Below are 21,462 nucleotides of genomic sequence, written 5' to 3' on the forward strand. Positions count from 1 at the left end.
ACCTGTTTAGAGATCAGAGTAGTCATGTTCATATCTTTTCTTATGATTTCATTTAAGGAAAATCCTAGAGAATCAGTTTATGTCATGAAGAAGTTTTTTAAGATTTTAATTAACAAACTTTCTTTAATTTATAAAAGGTAAGTGGCTAAGTAATTAAAATAATTGTCTCTGGTGTTCATACAAACTGTTATGGATTTGATTAAATGTTTTGCATACAGTTAATGTGTTGAGTCCAAAAACGAATAGTAATGGGTACTTTAATAAGTATGTTTTATGGTAAGTATGAATTTCCAGTTATAATCTAGTATAATACAAATAAATAATATTTAAAATGGAAGTGTTAAAGTACATTGACACTGTTGACACCAACAACAAATGAAATTCAACAAACATCGCAATTCAATTCCTAACAGTACTTTTGCAAGGACTCACTGGTTTCTCTCCAAATGGGGAGGTATTCGTCTTGTTGTATATCCAGCATCAGCTCTAAGCCATTCCCCATACCACCCTGCCGAGTCCGCTTTGGTGAGGTCTTATTCCCGTTGAAGGTGTAGCATTTCCCATAGCGTGTGTACACCTGCATTAGAGAAACAAACATAACACATCAATATATAGTTCTTGTTGCTTTCGTGTTTCATGAGACACATTTCATAAACAGCATAAATTTCAGAAAATATTCACAAAATGTCCATGAATGTACATTAGCAGTGCACTTCATATTCAGTCAAAATCAAGCGCCACTCTCTTTTGTCTGGCACTGGATGTCATCTGAGTAGGAGAGACAATGTACGGCTGTTCTGTTAATGTATTTTTTCGTTTAGAAGAGCCAGCGATGCTTATGCAACATTCCTCTGTGCCTTTTAATGAATCACACAGCACATGGTCCTTTGTGATGAAGAATTTGTAAAATCAAGCAGAAGGAAAAAGAAGAAGCACATGATGTGTAGTCTCTCTCGTTTTTGTATCTTGCTATAAATTAAAACCTGTTTTTGAGCACATGCATCACATACCAGTTGCCAAAGCAAGCAATTTGGTTGTAAATATTGCAGCCCATAGTTAAGAACCATTATGACTTAACAGTTGCCATACGTCCAGTAGTACATTCCTCTTCCTCTTGGCCAGACAGGGACAATTACAGACAATTATACTCATTCTGCAGTCCTTCCCTTTTAAAGTAACTTCTAGTGGCTTTGTCAGCATGCTGTGATTGATTTGGTCTTTAAGGGGTCATTACAAAAGCTTTGTTTCAGCCAGAAGCCAAAGATCAGCACTGGTTGATTTGCAATTAATGAGTATGTGGGCTTTGTGTAATTTTTTATTTCTTTTACTCTAAAGATAATTACCAAAACCGACAAATCCAATATAGATTCTGAAACATCTAATAATATTTATCTAAGGCTCAAAAATTTGTGATTTTGTATCAGTCTTTATAATAGCTAGAAAGCTTATATATATATATATATATATATATATATATATATATATATATATATATATATATATATATATATATATAAAGACATTTCTTAAAATAACTAATCTGTATCCATGGTGCAGAAACTCATCTTGTCCAACAGAACTTCTCCAGGTTTTTTCTTTTTCCGCAAAAAATTTAAGCTGAAAACCCCAGAAAACCCCAGAAGAACGAGACAGACAAAATTTCACTACTGAATCTGATACACCTTCCTCCACATGAGTCAGCCTTGTACCTCGACAGATGTTACGATAAGCCAATGCGAAGCAGATGGGATTAAACCTGCACCTTCCTTACCCCGAAGGCCAAGAGAATCTCTGTACAGTGTAAAGCATATAGAGAATGCAGAACATCCCTCCCCCTACTCCCTCTTTCTCTCTGTTCATCACTTTATCTACAAGCATTTAATAGCATTTTACAGCATTTCTGTCTTTCTGTCCATATTTTCTGATTCAGGCAATACATAATATCATGATTGCACCTGGACAATGATTATAATGTCACTAAAAGGGTCCGCAGATCACAATGTAGTCATAATAGCATATTATTCCAATAAATGAAACAGACAAAATCAAATCTAATGGAAATGCCTAAATGTATACAGAAATTTGTGTATGTGACATGCAAATGCTTTTAAAATGTTTTTCATCAAGGACCTGTTTATAGGATACTACCAGAATTATTACCAGTATTAGTGTCTTGTCATTTCAAGACTGGACTACTGCAACTAACTGCTAGCAGGTCTACTTACAGAATAAACACAATTATTCTTTTGCAAATAATCCAGAATGCAGGACTTGACTAGCTGCATTGGCTTGTAGGTTTTCACACACCACTCCACCTCTGCGCTCCATCCACTGGCTTCCGGTAGCTGCACGCATCAGATTCCAAACACTGATGCTTGCCTACAAACCAAAAATGGACCTGCTCCCTTTTACTTCAAAGCTCTTATCACTCCTCGCACTACACCTCGCTTCCTCAGATCTACCAGCACTGCTCGACTGTTCACCATCTCTCAGGGTAACACGCAGGTATACAGCAATTCTCTTTTCTATTCTGGCACCGAGGTAGTGGAATGAACTTTCAATAGATGTCCGAACATCTGAATCACTGGCTATCTTCAAACGACAGGTGAAGACCTACAGTACCTCTTCCTGAAACACTTGATCTAACATTTTTCCACTGTTTGTCCTATATGTAAAAAAAAAAAAAAAAACTGAACAGTGTTTTAGGTTGATGGTATCCTAAGTCTGTAACCTGGTGAACCAGCGTTAATGTATTTATCATAGAGACTTAAAAGCAATTTTGTATGTCATTCTGGATGAGGGCATCTGCCAAATGCAGGAAATGCAAATGTAAATGTCACCTGTCATAAAATGAGCAAAAATGACCACATCCAATAAAACATGGATTGAACACAAAACAACAAATTTTGCCCTCAGTTAATATTAGAAACTACCTCATTTTGATGGTAAACAAAAATTTTTAAGAACAATTAAGAATAGCAGTAGGGCTATAACAAAAATTTTCAAATGTCTGAAATCTACCATGAGCAAATTGCAACCTGCCTCCCCACACTGTTAAGAGGATGATGAAGGCCAGGAGTTGAACCTGTTCATTGTAAGGTGCTGATCATTTTAAAACCAAACTACTTAAAGCAGTTTTTGTTTATTTCCATGAAAGGTGGTGCTACAAGATGCTACAAGAGAAAGAACAAGAACGCATATACAGTATGTTTGTATTTAGCTTTAATTACCTCTGCAGGACAAAGTACTGTGCAAAGTAAAGTACTAGCATGTGGCAACTCTTATTACCCTTGCTGAATTATTTCCCTCTCATTTAACAGTGAATGTGACACAGTATAAATGTATGTAATGGAAAACACACATATCTCTGCATGCTTCCAACCAGTGCTGAGTTGCAATACTTTTTTTAATATAGCCTTGTCAACTCCCTTGCCAATACCTGCTATAGGAAAAGACTGAAACCGTCTTAAAGAAATAGCCCAGCATTTTCAACTGAAGTCTTCTCACTACATCTATAGTGTATGTGAAATTACCACGGATAAGTTTATTTTTTTAAAGTTTCCCTGCATTTTCTAATAGAATGGAAAACGTGTTTTTTCTCAAAATTTTATTGACAATTCCTCAACATTTTCACTCTGTGTCTTAGGATAAGACAATTTCGATTTCGAATTTCTTTAGCTATCAATGCTCGAACAGTTTACCTTGAACTATTCTGACTATGTTGTTATTTTGTAAAAACATAACCACAAATGAAAATATAAGAAATGATAAATGACTACCTCCTTGTATGCATGCTCAGATATTCTAATTAAAATACTGCCTCTATACAACCATAATTCACTAGAACCTTTTTCACCAAACTGGTACACTTGATAATTAAATTCATAAGCATTTTCGTGTGTCTATGATGAACTTGACACTGTGTAAAGGTTACATTATAATAGATCAAGATCTAGATATAAATACTTGCAAACAATCATCTCATGCAAATTGCTCCAGTTAGCACAAGGCAAGATTATCACTAGATTATGCAAGGGATGTCAATAACAGGGCTTCTTGAGGATTGTGGCAGATGGAGTTGCACTGCAAAAGCTGCCATATATACAGTACATTCAGGATACATGAAGACTTGCAGCTGTTCAACAATCCATGAAGTAAGGTCAAAACCCTGGGAGCTGGTATATATACCACGGTCCAGAAAATCAAATCAACAGCATTCACAGAACAATTTCCACCTGTGGGAAAACATAGCACCGATGCTAGGGACTCTTTCATTCTGAAATGTTTTTTGGCCTTGGTTGGGGTATAAACTCAGTCTGAGGTCCACACACTCAGACAACCTGGTTGGGATGTCAAATCTCACCTTGCTTTTTAAACAGCACACTCTCTCAGGGAAGAAGCTGCTAATGTTTTAACAACCTGTGAAAGAAGTGAAACCCAGTCGTTGCCAAACATTTTGAGCCAACAATTATGGCCCTTTGGCCTATCATATGAATTGCTCCCAGTAAAAAAACAGTACTGGTCTAGACAATACTAGACCACCACCACCCTTATAATATAACTGACCATTTGACAAAATTGTCTGAGTGTACTAGAAAATGGCAATAGCTGAAAACTGGCAATAAGTGCTTCAGGTCCAGATGGACTGCACTCGGTTCCAGGTGGTTGATATATCTCTCTTGCCCAAAAGGGCACCGGGCAGCTGAGGAAAACATCTGTGGCGGGTATCTCTCTCCAGTGTGGAAACGCCCCCAACTGGACAACTGCTAGATATGCCCTGCAATGCCAGCATGCAAATGACTTTGCTCCCTTAGCTGAAACAAATACATGATTCAGTATTTGGGATCCAGTTGCAGAATGAGATGGTGTGACTGACAGCTGGCAGCCTGGCTGAGCTGGCAAGCATAATAATATCTGCCCACGCTGAGTCGATGGAGAGGCTAGAAAATCCAGTTCCAGGTTGGTGAACTGTGTTATCTGGAAAGTTCTTGTCTACATAAATGTGATTCAATTTCATGTATCCATTGCACTCAACTAGCTAAGTTGTGTAGTGATGTTAATGCCCATGTGCTTTCCTGCCATTTAGGAGTTTTGGATATTTCTCATTCTGTTAGTTTTGTTCCATCACTAAAAGCTCCTTTAAACCTGCTGCAGATGCGGCAATTTTTGGAGTCCTTCCTCTTACTTCATCATGGCCCAATTTTTAACGCTGACCTTGTAGCATTTTTAAATACTGTTGGCCCGGCATCTAATCTTACTTAGATGGAAATCACTTTCTCCTCCAACTCATTCATTATGGATTCATTTTACACAATTATAGAATCCAATTAGGTGCACCTTGAAATGTTCAGCAAAATTATTTATTTATTTATTTATTTATTTGATTGATTGATTGATTGTATGTTTCTAATTCTAATTATTCTAATTATTATTATTATTATTATTATTATTATTATTATTATTATTATTATTATTATTATTATTATTATTATATACATTACTCGTTAACGGCTTACCAAGTTACACGTATGTCCGTTTGTTTTTATCTTAGCTCTAGTTTAATTCAAGGTGCGTATGATAAACATATTCTACAATTTCATGGTGCAGTCTGCACTGACTTAACAAAGCTGAAGAAATTGGCTTAATTTGCAAACCTGAGTTAACTACAGTATTATTGCTCATTTAAATTTAAGACAATTAATGGACTTAATTAACAAAAATAACTATTAAAGTAAATAAAAGTAATAACTATCCAAGTCTTCTTACACTGCACCAGTGCTACTTTTCAGGTTAAATATTTCTATATATAAATTATATAAATATATATATATAAAAAAGTATATAAATATACTCTTTACATATTCCTCCTCTAGAGGGTTCTAATTATACTTCTATTAGCCTAAGCTCAGTAAACTAGCAAAACGTACCATGTGAATGTGGAACAGTTTATGGGAGAAAAGACAGCAGTATTGTTCTGCACAATCAACAGGAAACCTCTCAGCTCACCACAGAGCATTCAACAACAAAGCCCAACACACTTTAAAAGAGAGACAGAGTACCAACTCAGTGAATGTAGACGGTAAATAATATCCACACACAGGAGAAAGCATTCAACGCCCCGGAGCTTATTAGAAGCAAATATCCAAACATCAGTGCCAACCAGTAGAACATGCAGTAGATAAAAACTGTCTAAGAGTTAATAGATGCTCTGTTGTGTCCTACAAATAATGCTTGTAATATCAGTAATCCTGTGTTCATGAGATGTGTCATGACAGCAGGATTTATTGTAAATACTGCACCACAGGTCACATAAACTTCTTAAGCTTGTTAGAAGATCTCAACATGCATGCGTAGACACATATATGGCTATTTAACTGCCTCTGGTGGGTAAAATGGGTTGAAGAGTGTGTGGAATCTCTTATTCTCTGTAAACAGGAGCAAGCAACAATACAGTACGTCCAACAAGCACTCATTTTCTAGGTTCGCTCATGACAAAGAGCTACAATTTTAGCAACAAGAGCAAGCGATGACATGACAAAGTGGATGCAGATTTTCAGAGTTTTATGCAAACTGAGTATGATGTGGTAAAGTGACAAATTCATGATCAAAAAAAGTGTAAAGTGACAAAAAATGATCAAGGCACAAATTAATGGACGAGGACCAAACATTTGGAGCGACATTAACCCAACGTTTTTCCCAACTAGCAACTTTGATTAGTTCCTGTTTACAGTTCCAAATATAGAAGAAAATCTTAAAATCTCATTCTTTTAAATGTTACCTCGTGTTGAATATATTTATAGAAATTACAAAAAGGATTAAAGCTCAGAAAGAAGTAGCAACAATTGCTACTGTATGCCTCCGGTTGGGTATACTGTATGTAGCTATTGCGATTAGCGCTCTTATGGAGCTTAGTATGTAGCATGTAAATCAATTAAAGAATTTTCACACTGATTAGTGAATTACTTTATATAATATAATATTATTGTAATTAGCTTTACATTTCCAATATAACTGTGTTTAGGTTAATCCTTTTTTCTCACCTCGGGCTGGAAGTTTTTGTAGTCTTCATGCATACTTTACACGGTGGATAGAAATGAGATTTTAAAATATTTTTAACATTTTTAACATAAACATAATCATCTCATAAGTAAAACTATAACAACTAATTAATATTTGTATTAACTAATATTAATATTAATTTCCAAACTGGGTTTAGTGGAGCCAACATAATTTTATGACTTTTTTTAGCAACCATTAGCATGCTAGCCCATAGGCAACATGTGCAGTTAGCGTGCTAACCAGTAAAGCAGTTAGGAAACTCTAAAGAAACAGAGCTTATAAATGGCTTGGGGAATTTCCTCTGAAACAATATGTTCCAAGTGGATAATTAATTGTTTTAATGCTTGTGCTTAAATGATGTGGTTAAGAATGTATGTAGAATTAGACACAAAATGCATGTTAAATGAATATGGCCCAAGCTTTCCTTTTCTAGTGTTTCCAGTGTTCTCATAGTTTTGCGCTGAGGAAGAAGAAGAAGAGGAGGAAGAAGTGTTTTAATGAGAGTAGGAGGATCCTGGGAGCTTTGGGCTAGCAGCTGTGATAGGTAATCCAGAGTGGCAGCGTGATACCCAGGATGATTATGTGTGTGTTCATATGTGTCAGGGACGCACAGGAGACATTAGCGCTACCAGCCCTGCTTCAGGCGTTTTGTTTATGAATGAGTTTTCCTGTTTTTAATTAATGTTGCACATTAATTAACATAATAGCTCACTGCTCCAGCTTTCAATCTATTTTTCAATCACAATTATGCCTTGCAAGTCAGACTCATCTAATCTGTATTTCAGAAAAGTTTAGAGTGGATCTACAGTATGTGTCTATTAACTAACATTCAAGGATTATACGACTTGTTAAAGGGTGCGAAAGTGTCAGGGATCAGCTGCCCCGCCTTCGTCTGCTCCTCCCGGTCACCACACCTGTTCCCCATTGTGTGATTGACTTGTTCTGTGTATATATGTGAGCCGCATTGCCGATGGCAGCATGGATTCATTAATCAGTTACGTTAGTTCCCCGTGTAGTGTGGATATGTTTGTTTTCCTTATGTATTAAACCCCTTTCATTTGAAGCTATCCTGCGAACAGGTCTGTCTCCAATCCTTCTGTATCCGGAGGACTGACAGAAAGATTGCAGCATAGTGTGCTTTATCTAAATGTGCAAATTCTGTGTGTTTGGTACATTGTCAGGACATAACAGTCAACAATTTGTAGAAATGTATGTAGAAACTGTCTTTAATAATCACCAGCACTATATACTGGATTGACACAAACTAGCACTGCTTAGTGCTTTTATCTGAAACTTCACTAGTAATACATCTTTTGTATTACTTTTTCCAATGTTCTTTTTTTTTTTGCTAGCTCTGTTTACCCTGACCTAGGTTATGTTTTTGACCCTGCCCTTGTCTTGCATTTTGGATTTGTTTCTTGGGTAATTTATTAAAATCAGCCTCTACTGCAATTGCAATCATTCACAGCCTCCTACTTTATTTCACACCGTGCATATTTAGCTAAGATATCTTCTTATCTTTTGTATTTGCAACTTGACCAAGGATCATGTTTTAAGTGTTGATTTTGTTTTTATATTAGTTATCTGTTTCAGTGTATTTATTTATTTAATATTTTTTCTTTCACCTTTAGCAACCACTATGCCTAAGTCATCTACTGGATACAGTAGATCTGGTGAGAAAGCACCCTGGATGTGATGCGTGCCCATTATCGAGCACTAAACTTACAAATCTGTGCATTCATTCATACCTAAAAGACAATTTTATGTAGCCCGCCAAAAATATGTTTTTAGAAGGTTGGAGCAAATTGAAGAACTCAAGCTTAGGATTGAACCTGAGACAGTGAATCTGTCTCGTTGCCATTCGTTGTGTATGTGTATGCATCATGCTTTGGATCCATTATGATCCTGACCAGGATGGAGCATATATTCTAGATGAATGAATGAAAGAGTAAATGAATTACCTTGATAGATGGAGTAAACATTGTACCGACTCAAGCACTATTTAGACATCAGGTTAATCTACTACGCATTAAAGCGATCATAGCTCTTTAAATTTCTCTGACAAATAAAAATAAAATGTCAGGCAAATTGATGGTCAAGCTGCCTGGAATCACATATACATCAATAACAAAATGGCATTTCTTCCCCAAAATGAAAAAATAACAGTGACCTATTAGTTAAGGGTAAGTAATGATATTTCAATGGTAGTCACTGCTACCTCAAGTCACCCTCTAACTCTGCCTTTGCCCAAGCTTAAGCATCCTGTTCATGTTAAAATAATAATGTGGGGGACTGATTCCTGCCTCGGCCCAGTATGTATGGAGTACACATGTTCACCCTGTGAATTGGGGGTATCCTTGGCATACACTGGTTTCCTCCATCTGTCCAAACACATGCATTGTAGGCTGATTGACATCTCTAAATTGTTCATAGTGTGTTAATAGGTGTGTGATTGTGCCCAGTGATGGGTTGGCATTCTGTTCAGGGATAGACTCCAGGCTTTCCATGACACTATTCATATTAAAATTAGATTTTTCTTGTTGTATACAGCATACACCTCCTATAAAACAAATGGATACACCTGTTAAGTCTATATCTACACATATAATGGAAATTAAAGCAAATCACATATACTATATACACACTGTAGATATTCTAACATTATATATACACTCACTGAACATTAGTGATATTAGTTACTACAGTATAAAGGGACACGTTGTCCTGTAAGATCTGTCTGACTCTACATGCAGAGCAGTTCAGGACTGTGAAACAGGCTGTGCAGCATCTCTGGCATGTTTTCATGCTGTGTAAATGGATTATTTGCTCAGTAAGAATGTCTCATTTGCAGGGTAAAAAATGGGATATCCTGTACCTAAAAATGTCTCACAGTTACTATTCAGTTTCACAGAAACAGCAATTTCCGAACATGGTATACATACGAAAGAGAGATGGACAAACACACACACACACACACACACACACACACACACACACACACACACACACACACACACACACACACACACACACACACACACACACAAATAGCCTTATTCTGTTTCCCTTCTGCACAAAAGGGAAATGTAACATGTAGTGGTACATGTTTACTCAAGCTGTTCTATTCTGTTCAAAAATTGCATAGCAGTCTATGGGAGAAAGACATCTCTCTCTCTCTCTCTCTCTCTCTCTCTCTCTCTCTCTCTCTCTCTCTCTCTCACTCACTCTCTCCGTTCTCTTTTATGTCTAAATATAACAGTAAACTGGATCTATTGTGAAGACTGCCGGTGGCACAAGAACTGGTTCCAATCAAAACATACACAAGGCAAAAACACATAAATTAAATGTTTCATCTCATTTTTTTTCAATCGTTATTTCTACAGAGTATGTTTTGTGCAAAAAAAAAAAACTAAACCGAGAGGCTAAATTGAACTCTTTGTAGTTTATGCTTTCACACATACGCTTAAACAGTGAAGGTAATTCAACCCAATCCCAATTCGATCCACTTTGCGCATTGTGCTGTGAGTTTGTATTTAGATTCCCATGAGCTTAGAGTCACCTGTTTCAAAGGCATGATATCTGCTAACACTCTTGCTTTGCTATTCATCCTAAACCCACGCTGAGGACAATCAATGCACCACATCATACTTAATAATCAGCTTGATTGATCTCCAGCCGAGTTCCTGACCTCCACATCCTGACTCACCCAGACCATGCTGCTTTCATCAGAATCTCCCACTGTTCTGTGTCTTCCTCTCTTTTCTGTTGCATACTTGCGTACTACTTCCATGAGTGTATGAAATTACACTACACTCATTCACACACTAAACATATGGTGTCTTCCATATTTGCACACAAATTATATAAAAATACTGCTGAAGATTTACAAATCCATGCATACTTCTATGCTTTCTAAATTCAATGCAAAAATTTCGAACTTTTTTTTAGGCACATCATACTACACTCACAGGCCATTTTAGGAGCATAGGAATGCCTCAGCACCTACAGGGTCACCACCAAGTTTATCCATAACACATGTCCTCTAGAAAACCTTCCACTTTCAGTGAGCTTGTGTCTACTGTAGCCTCAAATGCCTGCTATTTTAACCTCTCAAGGTGCGAGAACTTGCGTATTTTGAGATACAGTACTTTTGCTCACCACCGTTGTAAAGACAGAGCTTTCCTGTCAACTGGAGTCTTCTCTGATCTCCCATCAGCAAGGCAAATCCTCCAGCAGTAATCTTTTTGTTTCACACCATTCTGCCTAAAGTATTTCCACTGTTGTTTGTGAAAATCCTAGATCAAATGTTTTTAAAATATTTGAACCAGTTTATCTGGCACCAACAACCAATCACATTTTTCCAATAATGATGTTTGATGTAAATATTAACTGATGCTCATGACCTGTGTGATTTTATACAGGATTAGCTGATTGGATGCTTGAATTCAGGGGCATGGTGACTTAGTGGTTAACATATTTTACTTGAGCCTTTGAGCTTAATTCCTTGTGGAGTTTGCATGTTCTCCTTGTGCTTCAGGGGTGCAAAGACATGTGCTGTAGGCTGATTGACGTCTCAGAATTGTAAGTTGTGTGTCACTATGTGTGGGATACCCATCCCAGGGTAGGAATCAATGAAATTAAATTGGGAAATTGGGGCATAAAAGTCTTTTTTATCACCATGGCACACTGGAATATTTTTCTCTGAGGAGGTTGGGGACAGATAGCAGAAACAGTTATGATACAGCTTGTGAGTGCTGGGGCTTGAACCCCGCACTTCTGATCAACAACCCAGAGTCTTAAACATTTGAGCCACCACTGCCCCATAGTATCCTATACTTTGTGCCCCTTAGTGCCTTAGGCTGCAGGTTCCCCTGCACTCTGTGTAGGATAAGTGGACAAAGATGGATGGATAATTGAAAAAATGAACAGCTGTACAGCTGTGCATTAAGTGAGGTGACCCTGTCAGTCTATAGTTGTTGCCAGTTGTTGCATTTAAAAGCAGAAAAACCCACACATTTAAGACTATAAATATAATTTCCCCAGATTTGTTTCTCTGATATCAAAGTTAGAGAAACTTTTAGTCACAAGCACAAAGACATTTCAGTTACAAGCATATTGTGATGCTGAGGAGCTCTTGTGTGGAAATTCTTATTCAGCAGAGCCTCAGCGCTGTCTTTCCAGTCTCGAAGATGGCAATAATTCAGCTATCAATCTGTCCATATTTGTCACCTAATTTAGAGTGAATGGCCTATTACAAGTTTATGATTTAGGCTGCTTTATGCTGACACACACACGCACACACATGCAAAGACACATTTCAAGTGCTTTTATGTCTCTAAGGCCAATCATCAATTCCCAGAATGCAGGAACGAACAATATAAAAGAAATATGCTTGATATTTTTCATTTGCTCAAAACTCCTGTCAAGTGTGTGCACATCTATATACATGTGTGTGTGTGTGTGTGTGTGTGTGTGTGTGTGTGTGTGTGTGTGTGTGTGTGTGTGTGTGTGTGTGTGTGTGTGTGTGTGTGTGTGTGTGTGTGTGTGTGTGTGTTTTCCTGTCCTTGAGCAGTTGTTTTGAATGTGTAGTTGCAGGTAGCCTTGGGCTGAATCAAAGCAGCAGATGCTACAGTAGAGCTGCAGGGCTCCTCATCTGCTCTCTCTCTCTCTCTCTCTCGCTCTCTCTCTCTCTCTCTCTCTCTCTCTCTCTCTCTCTCTCTCTCTCTCTCTCTCTCTCTCTCTCTTCTAGAAAAAGAGAGAGACAAACTGTTACAAACTCCAATTAGCATTTGAAAGAAGCAAAACTATGATTCTAATGTCCTCTTTAGCCCAAATTGTTTGTTTATGCCACTTAAAAATCCTACTCATCCTTTAAGCCTGCAAAACACAGTACAACTTCAAAAGACAATTTTGGAAAAAAAAAAAAAAAAACAACTTCTTTACAGTAATACTGGTTTCAGTGGTCATAGTGAAGGGGTCAGTACAATACACAGATATGAAGAAGTAAGTTTAGGGCTGATTTCTGTCTAGTCCAGTCTGTAGAATCCTTTGTTTGCGACAGTTGCTTTGATTTCCATTTAACTCATTGTCACATCTTTAAGCAGTGAGAAGGTTAATATATAAATAGAAATACAGATACATGTCTAATGAACTTAAACAAAGTGCTGTATTTAATCTATCTTAATGCCTTAGGAGGAAATACTAAACAGACTGGTGGTGTAAGATAACACTAATATCTGTATCTGTATGTGTTTAGTGCTTTAAATATATTTAAACATGAACACTGGAATTGATCTTTCTTTCTTTCTTTCTTTCTTTCTTTCTTTCTTTCTTTCTTTCTTTCTTTCTTTCTTTCTTTCTTTCTTTCTTTCTTTCTTCAAAAAACAAAGGTATGCACAGGACTTTTTTTAAACCCCCATGACCCTGACCAGGCAATTACTAAGGATGCAGGAATGAGTACCGTAAAAGCATCACTGTAAATGTATTGCTGAGGTTAATGAACGTGGTCTTTCTTTGGCCTGCAGAATCATCATATCTAACCTCTTGCTTGCATGAAAAGTAAAAACCTCTTGTACAATGCACACCTATAGTCTCACCTGGATGTCAAGTGAAGCTTGAAAGCTTTCTGAACTTATTGTGCATTTCCTACACGTGTATGAGTCTGTTAATTTCTTTTGTTCATAGCATTTATTTGTTTCCGGTTACATCCTGAAAGCTTATTAATCCTGAAAAATTACACAACAGGAGAGATGAAACATACGTTTAGGATTTGATGTTGAACCATACCTGACTTAAACACTTAAAAAATATTCTCACAGATGCGGAAAATATATGTGTAAAAGATTACCTGCATCATTGTTACTATATCACTGATGTATTATTATATATTATATATAATAATAAATGTTGGTTACTTGTACATCAACAGCAGCTTTCCCTGACTGTTAATAATCAGGATATTCTCAGCTATAGCCTCGTCAGAAGCCTTTTTTAGTCTTTCTCTACCCATTTCCCTTATCCTGCCTCCCTGCAGCATCACTGTGCCTCAGAGTGTTATTGTATTTTCACTTTTTTGTGTTTTTTTTTTCGAGCATGTTTGTGTGTGAGTATGTGTATTCTTTGACCCCCTGCACCTTTTAACACAACAATATCCATTCACTCCAGTACATTTTGACGCGTTTTTCTGCACTGAATCACGCCCGAGAGTGAGATATATCTATGCTGCAGGGAATAAATCTGTGGCATTTTGACACTGACCGCAACACTTTGCAGCATTACAATACAATGTCACGCACTGTCAAGATCAGCCAATCATTCATGACGTCTCAGATATAAGAGGTTAGAGGTTATGAGAGATGTCAACAAGTCTGTCAGAGCTTGGGGCAAAACACATGGGTGTTTATGTGTGGGAGTTTGTGGCAGAGAGAGAGAGAGAGAGAGAGAGAGAGAGAGAGAGAGAGAGAGAGAGAGAGAGAGAGAGAGAGAGAGAGAGAGAGAGAGAGAGAGAGAGAGAGAGAGAGAGAGAGAGAGAGAGAGAGAGACTGAAGATTGAAAATCTTCCAAACAAGCAAGCTATGTCAGGCTGCGTGACATGCCGAGATCTCATATGCTTGGCATAGTGTATGTAAATGGTGAACCATTTTTGTGTGATTAAGACAGTGACAGCTCGGTGTTTGAAGTGAGTGTTGTTTCTCGATCAAAGAATAACCTCACATACTGAATAACAGATTATTGTCTAGTTGTCAGAGGAAGAAATAGTTGAAAGTGAGGAAGATACAGACAGAAAATAGGACATACAGCCTAAGATAAAGATAACAAGATAAAGAAACTCTTTGTGGTAAGAAGTAATTGGTTGAAGAGCAGTCAGTCGGTCATAGATTAGAGGAATAACAGGTCTGACAGACTGAAATCAGTCAAATACACATCAGTCTGTAGAAGATTTTTTTTTAAATGCTACAGTTTCCTGTAGTGATTTTGAGTTTGTAAATAGAAATGTAACACACATGGACGTTTTAGTTGGAAGAAATTTTTTTCCCCACTTTACAACTTTGACAAATCATACACTGATACCTGAATAAATACTTAATTAAATATGGACTAATGATGAGATAAAGCATAACTAATAACCAACTAATAAAGAACTAACCTTAATTAAATTATGACATGAGTCTGATGTCTGGATAAAGACCACCTTAAGTACGTTATTACATGTGTGCTTGTTAAAGTATTGATTGACACATAGAGATTAAACATTCCCATATATGTATCACAGAGCCTGGAGTCAATCCAAGGGGACATGGGATGCAAGATACATTCTGGACGGGATGCCAATCCATCACAGGGCATAAATAACACACACACACACATATACACGCACACAAGCACACACACACCGGAAAGTTTAGAAGGAGAGGAAACCAGAGTACCCAGAGGCAATTAATTAATCAAATAATTAATTAGTTTTATTTCCCAAAATTTGTCCGAGCTGTATTTGTATTCATAATGCAAATACTCAGCCATTACATCACTTTCTATATGAGTTTTTTTGTATTGACAAAGCCATTAGCACCCACACAGCATCACGTTTGCCTCCATTTTCTAACGCAATGACATTATTGATTGATGAGAAATTAGACAAGTGTTTGAATGAGCTTCACCAAACAATCAATCAGATGTCAAACTGGAAAACGTGCTGTTACAGTGAAGCAGAGTGTGTATGCACGTTCAGGGTATTTACCCAGCATTGCTCCAGATAACACACAACTCATTAGCCACAGCATTCACCAAGGGCCGTTCAGTGAAATGAGTGCTATTTTCATTTCCTCAGTCTTTAACTACATAATGAAGAGTCGTCTACACACAAGAATGCACACACACACAGGCGCGCACACACACACACACACACACACACACACACACACACACACACACACACACACACACACACACACACACACACACACTTTGCTACATTTGCAGTAACTAAAAGATATTTGATTGAAAGTAGATGGGCTGAAACTAGATGAAAGTGCTGATCGAATGTAGCTGGGTTGATATGCTTTGAAGTAGGGCACCATTAGAATGCTGTGAGATTTGCGTTATGATCCATGCTGAGCAAGGCCAAGGAGTTCTTCAGCTCCGGAGCTCTCCTTCAGCCTTCATGTGCCCAGCTATTTACATGTTGCTGAGTAAGGTTCAGTGCTGCATTTGTGCCAGGATGACTTCAAAAGGCTCATGGATTTACCGCCGGTCCAAAAATATAATCTCTAAATCCCGTTACTGTGGCCAGCTTTGGCTTTGAAGCTGCAGGCAATGCAATACAGCAGCCATCATTGGCTTTGTTATTAAGCCTCCTTAAACCAATGTGCAAATCTGTTGATTCTACCACGGGAACATAATAACAAATCAGCAAAGTCTTAAATGGACATTTTTAAAATTAAAGGCATTGTCTATTGGTAAATCCTTAAAAAAGGGGGGAAAAAAACTGTCCATTTGTCCAACAGTCCATGGTGTAGCCTAGGATATGCTCTGGATCCTAAAGCTGTTGCTAAAAACTGATGAATATTCATATAAAACTGGGAGTTTACCAAATTTACACAGAAAAACATCCTACTATAAATATCCATTTATGCCTCATTAAATGAATTATCATTTTATCCTCTTTATCCTGAGGTGGAGTATGAGAGCCTTGTTTACTCAGTTGTATGGCTCGTCAATTACATTTACATTTATTCATTTATTCGGATGCTTTTATTCAAAGCAAATTACAAATGAGAAAATACAGTACAAGCAAAGTGATATGATTATAGAAATGTGTATATATATATATATATATATATATATATATATATATATATATATATATATATATATATATATATATATCAAAAAGAGGACAATACAAGTAGTGACATGAGCAAGATTATTTATTTTTATTTATTATTTTGTTTATGGATGGACCTCGTCTTCTACGCAACTTTCCTTCTTCATTTCCCCACAAATCAAATTTCATCTGAATCACACGTCTGCAACGTAGCCCACTGCTTAAAGAGATCTGTGTGAATAGCTAGTGCAGGGAGGCTTGTGGGTGTTTGGCGAGGTATTTAGATCCACATCTCCCTTAGAGACTCTTGTCTTTCCATAATATGTGCCTTTCTCCTACTTCTGCATTGCTGTACTGCTATTTATCTCAATTAGAGATATTCTTTCAGTGGAGAGCTGATTATGCGTTAAGATTCATAACGTAACTTGCAATAAAGTTTGGAATTTAATTTGTTGGACATCATCCCAGCTGCATTATGTGGTTTCTGATCCCGATCGTACCGCCTCTGGTTTCGCTCTTTCAGGCTGATGATGATGTTGGCACAATATTCCATCTCGGTTGTTCTCTCCAGCTAAGTTCTTTGAATAGAACATTCACTGTTTGGCGTTGCGATTTAAAGAGAGTTGGATTAAAGCGATAGTCAATATCGTTTACATGGCTACTATTAACTGAATGTTATGAGTACTCATTAACTAAATCATCTGGTATCATCTGGCCCAACTAGTTTGCATTATTTTATATATGTGTGGCTTTGGATTCATGTTAGAAGTGACAGATTAATGAGAAGGATTAATGAGTCAGGCTTCAGTTTCTGGCAGGGCTTGACAGACATTTCGCACTTAGCTAACAAATGAGAATGCAAGCGGACAGTGAAAAGGAATGTTTATAGTGAAGCGCTAAACTCTGGAGGGTTTGTTCAATTTTCCATTTACAATGAACATCTTTTGATTGTGTCAGTCAATCTACACACTGTTTTGAATAATGATCTTAATAATAATCATTTGTTAAGGAATTCTAGAACTGAAAGTGTTCTAGACATAAAAAAAAATGTTTTTCATATAGCTGTAAGAGTTGTAATTGTAATAGAATCACTTTATTATTATTTTTTTTCCTGCTGCTATGAGAATCATCTTGTGCAGTGCAGATTCTTCAGCTTTCCTGCCAGATTCAGGCTTGCTATAGTATTGTTGGATTTCAGGAAACTAATCCATTAATAAAAGACCATGATAATGCACTGATTAGAGTGGGACAGACTTTATGTAATCACGAGCTATAGAATTTGCAGAGAGCATTCTCCCATACTGTCTTGTTCATTCATTCTGATTTGTTGAGCAGGTACCAGAATGATCATAGTGATTGGATTACTGTAGGTACTGTAAATACCCAGAGTGAGGTTTTGTATTTCGCTGAAGTATACTAATCTGGCCTGGGGTTCTGACCCATTTTTTTGCAAAATAAAAACTTTAAAATTAGTCTAAAATTGAAACACACTTATTGGCAGATGCTCCATGCTGCATATGATAACATTCCCACACTCTGTGTGTGAGTAAAGAACAGGAGGATACAGCTGCGTTGCCAGTCCCAAGTCTCCTAGTGATCCAAAAATGGGTCAGAACCCCAGGCCAGATGCGTGCAACTCAACCACGCTCATAAGCCTAATCCAATCATTACAATCTTTCCAGCACCTGACAAATCAATCAGAGTGTTTTTCTGGGTCAAAAACACCAACATATCACATGGCTCTCTAGCATCCGGTACATTCTTGCTCGCATTTTGACATGCGTGCTACCAATTTCTTTTAGAATAGATTAAAAAATAAAACTGAGCACCCCAAAAGAGTTTTGTGTATGAGCAAAAAAAAAAAAAAAAAAAAAAACCAGGGCAGATGAAAGTTTTACATAATGTACATTTTTAACACCAGTTTGAAAACAGACAAAAGAAATGGGAGGTGCAGAAATGTCTAACAAGAGACATTAGGCAGAGTCTCCAGTGATGCATTCCTAATTTTGTATATAGATGAGGCCCGATTTTTAAATGTGGCATTTACACATGTGGCATTTACACATTTCGATCCAAAAACAAACAAAAACTGCGTTTAGCATTCAGACAATGATAAACAGGCGCATAACAGACACAAAACACACATGGAGAGAGAGAGAGAGAGAGAGAGAGAGAGAGAGAGAGAGAGAGAGAGAGAGAGAGAGAGAGAGAGAGAGAGAGAGAGAGAGAGAGAGCATTACAATTACAAAATTGGAAAGCACAAATCTGGCCTTGCTTTTAGAACTGATGAAAAGTTGCTATCTTTGCCCATTTGTAATGGCTCTTCATGACAAGACAATGAGACAGAAAGGTTGTGACTAAGAACAAGTGAGAGGCAGGAAGCCTTCAGCATTCCAACTGAACACACTTTCCAGTGTACTGAATGCTGGAACATTTTCACAGCTGATTCATCACCAGCACACTGTGCCATCCTCAGCGTAGGCTGTGTCTAACACCACCTGTAGCTGAGGTGTCGTGTGGCTCACATAGCATCAGATTTGTCATTAGCCCTGAGAAATTTCTCCTGATATGCTTGGTTTTGTGTAAAATTTGTATCTGATCTGTATTCCACTTGTAAGAGTAAGTGTCACTGCAGCATACCACACACACACACACACACACACACACACACACACACACACACACACACACACACACACACACACACACACACACACACACACACACACACACACACACAGAGCGGACAGCAGCAGTGGACAGATCTTTAGCCGTGACAGCCAAGAAAAGCCATGTAACGGTTTCTGAATAACACTGAAATTGCTGGTCTCCATGGATTTTCACAGAGACTGATCGAAAAAAAACAGAAAAGCAAGCATAAGGTGAGTATCAGCTTTAGCATTAGGAGAATGGTGAGATTAGTTTGAGCTGACAGGAACGCAACTGTAGCTCGAATCACCACGCTTTGCAAACATCTTGAGCGGAAAAGCATCTCAATATTGGGCCATAAACCTTGAGCCATAAACAGCACCACTTCAGATTCACCATCACTATTCCTGTGAGCCAACACCTCAATCAGCACTGGCCAGGTAAATACTAGAGGCTTTTCTTTAAAGGTGAGTCTTGTTTTTTTTCTGAGCTTCATTTGTCTAACTGATCAAATTATTGCATGAATGAGTAGCTCGAAGCACAAAGGCACAAAGCACCTTGATGCTGTGGTGTGTATTCTTTTGTGAATCTTGCCATCTGCCCCAACGTCTTCCTTTGCTGTTCAAAGGAGCTATTTTTACTTAATCTGTAACTATAAACAGTTTGTGACTAAGCAGCTATATATAGTTATATGTCATTTTAATGAAAGTACAATATGATGGAAACAGTCATCTCCATGCTTGATAAGGTTGTCCCTGACTCTGATTTCCTCTCTCTCAGTCCATAGATGTGTTATAAGCAGATAAGCATCTCTAAATTGCGTGTGAGAGAGTGTGTGTGATTGTGATCTGTGATAGGTTGAACCCTGCCTTGTGCCCCGAGTCCCTGGGATAGACCTCATGCTCTCTGTGACCCTGTGTTGGATAAACAATATAGAAAATGTATGGATGGATGGATGGATGGATGGATGGATGGATGGATGGATGGATGGAAACACACTTCACATTTAAACACCTAGAGCAAAGATGTAGACATGTCTTTGCTCAACAATTCAGCTCATATCTGAAATACAAAAACAATCTCACCCCTTCTTGGTTATTTTCATAGTCTTTGTCATGTATACTCATAAATCATAAATTTGGTGAACATGTAAGACTTATAAGGCTTTAAAAAAATCATACAGAAAATCCGATCTGAGGTTCTTAATATACGAAGCCTAATGGCAAAAGCTGCATTGAAGATAAGACACAGTAAAATCAGCAGATCTGCATTTAAAAGCCGAGCTGTGTATCAGCGTGTACCACTACTTTCCAAAAAACAGAGGATTCAGCCTGCAGCTGTTACTGTTGGATCCTGTCTGCTATCATTTTCAGCCAGTCTTGGGAATGAAGCATTATTCAAATGACATTATTTTTATATAGGAAACAATAGAAGTGATGTGGGAAACCAATACCTATAATTTGGTGTCTATTCTGCTATTTATGATGTTTAGGTTTTGCCACTTCAGGCTGTTTTTAATACAAGCTATGCAATGGGGACGCTTCTAAATAACAGAAACAGTAGTTGAAAGTGGTGTTAAATGCAAATTTATTGGGGATTTGAACATAAACCACTTCATCTCCTGTGACTCATCTCCTCTGCCTCAGAGTGCCACTCAAAGTACATTTTATCAATAGCACCATAAAAGATGTAATTCTGAAGTAACAAATAATCTAATTGAGAATTCAGAGGTATCAAGCACACGGTAATCTAGGTAAACATGGCAGTTAATCAGAGTACAAGCATCCGATTAAACCCAATGTCAGCAAAGAGCATCTGTTCCTGAGAATGTTGTGGAATATGGGGTCAAAAGCATATGATGTTTCAAAGAACACAGCTTACATTTAATCATCGTACAGGAGAAAATCAGATGCAACTTTTAGTCTTTCAAA

The 21,462-nt window shown here is 37.5% G+C and overlaps 1 protein-coding gene across 1 annotated transcript in view; it reads right to left on the reverse strand.

Moving 5' to 3' along the window:
• asic4b (acid-sensing (proton-gated) ion channel family member 4b) overlaps positions 1 to 21,462 on the reverse strand; it is a 36,020-nt gene that overhangs the window by 9,158 nt on the left and 5,400 nt on the right. Inside the window, exon 2 of the mRNA XM_027133395.2 lies at positions 433 to 577. Within this exon, the coding sequence (XP_026989196.2) occupies positions 433 to 577 (145 nt within the window). The remainder of the gene's footprint in view (positions 1 to 432; positions 578 to 21,462) is intronic.

The sequence above is a fragment of the Tachysurus fulvidraco genome, chromosome 5 (assembly GCF_022655615.1).
Source record: "Tachysurus fulvidraco isolate hzauxx_2018 chromosome 5, HZAU_PFXX_2.0, whole genome shotgun sequence".
In the NCBI taxonomy this organism is placed as follows: domain Eukaryota; kingdom Metazoa; phylum Chordata; class Actinopteri; order Siluriformes; family Bagridae; genus Tachysurus; species Tachysurus fulvidraco.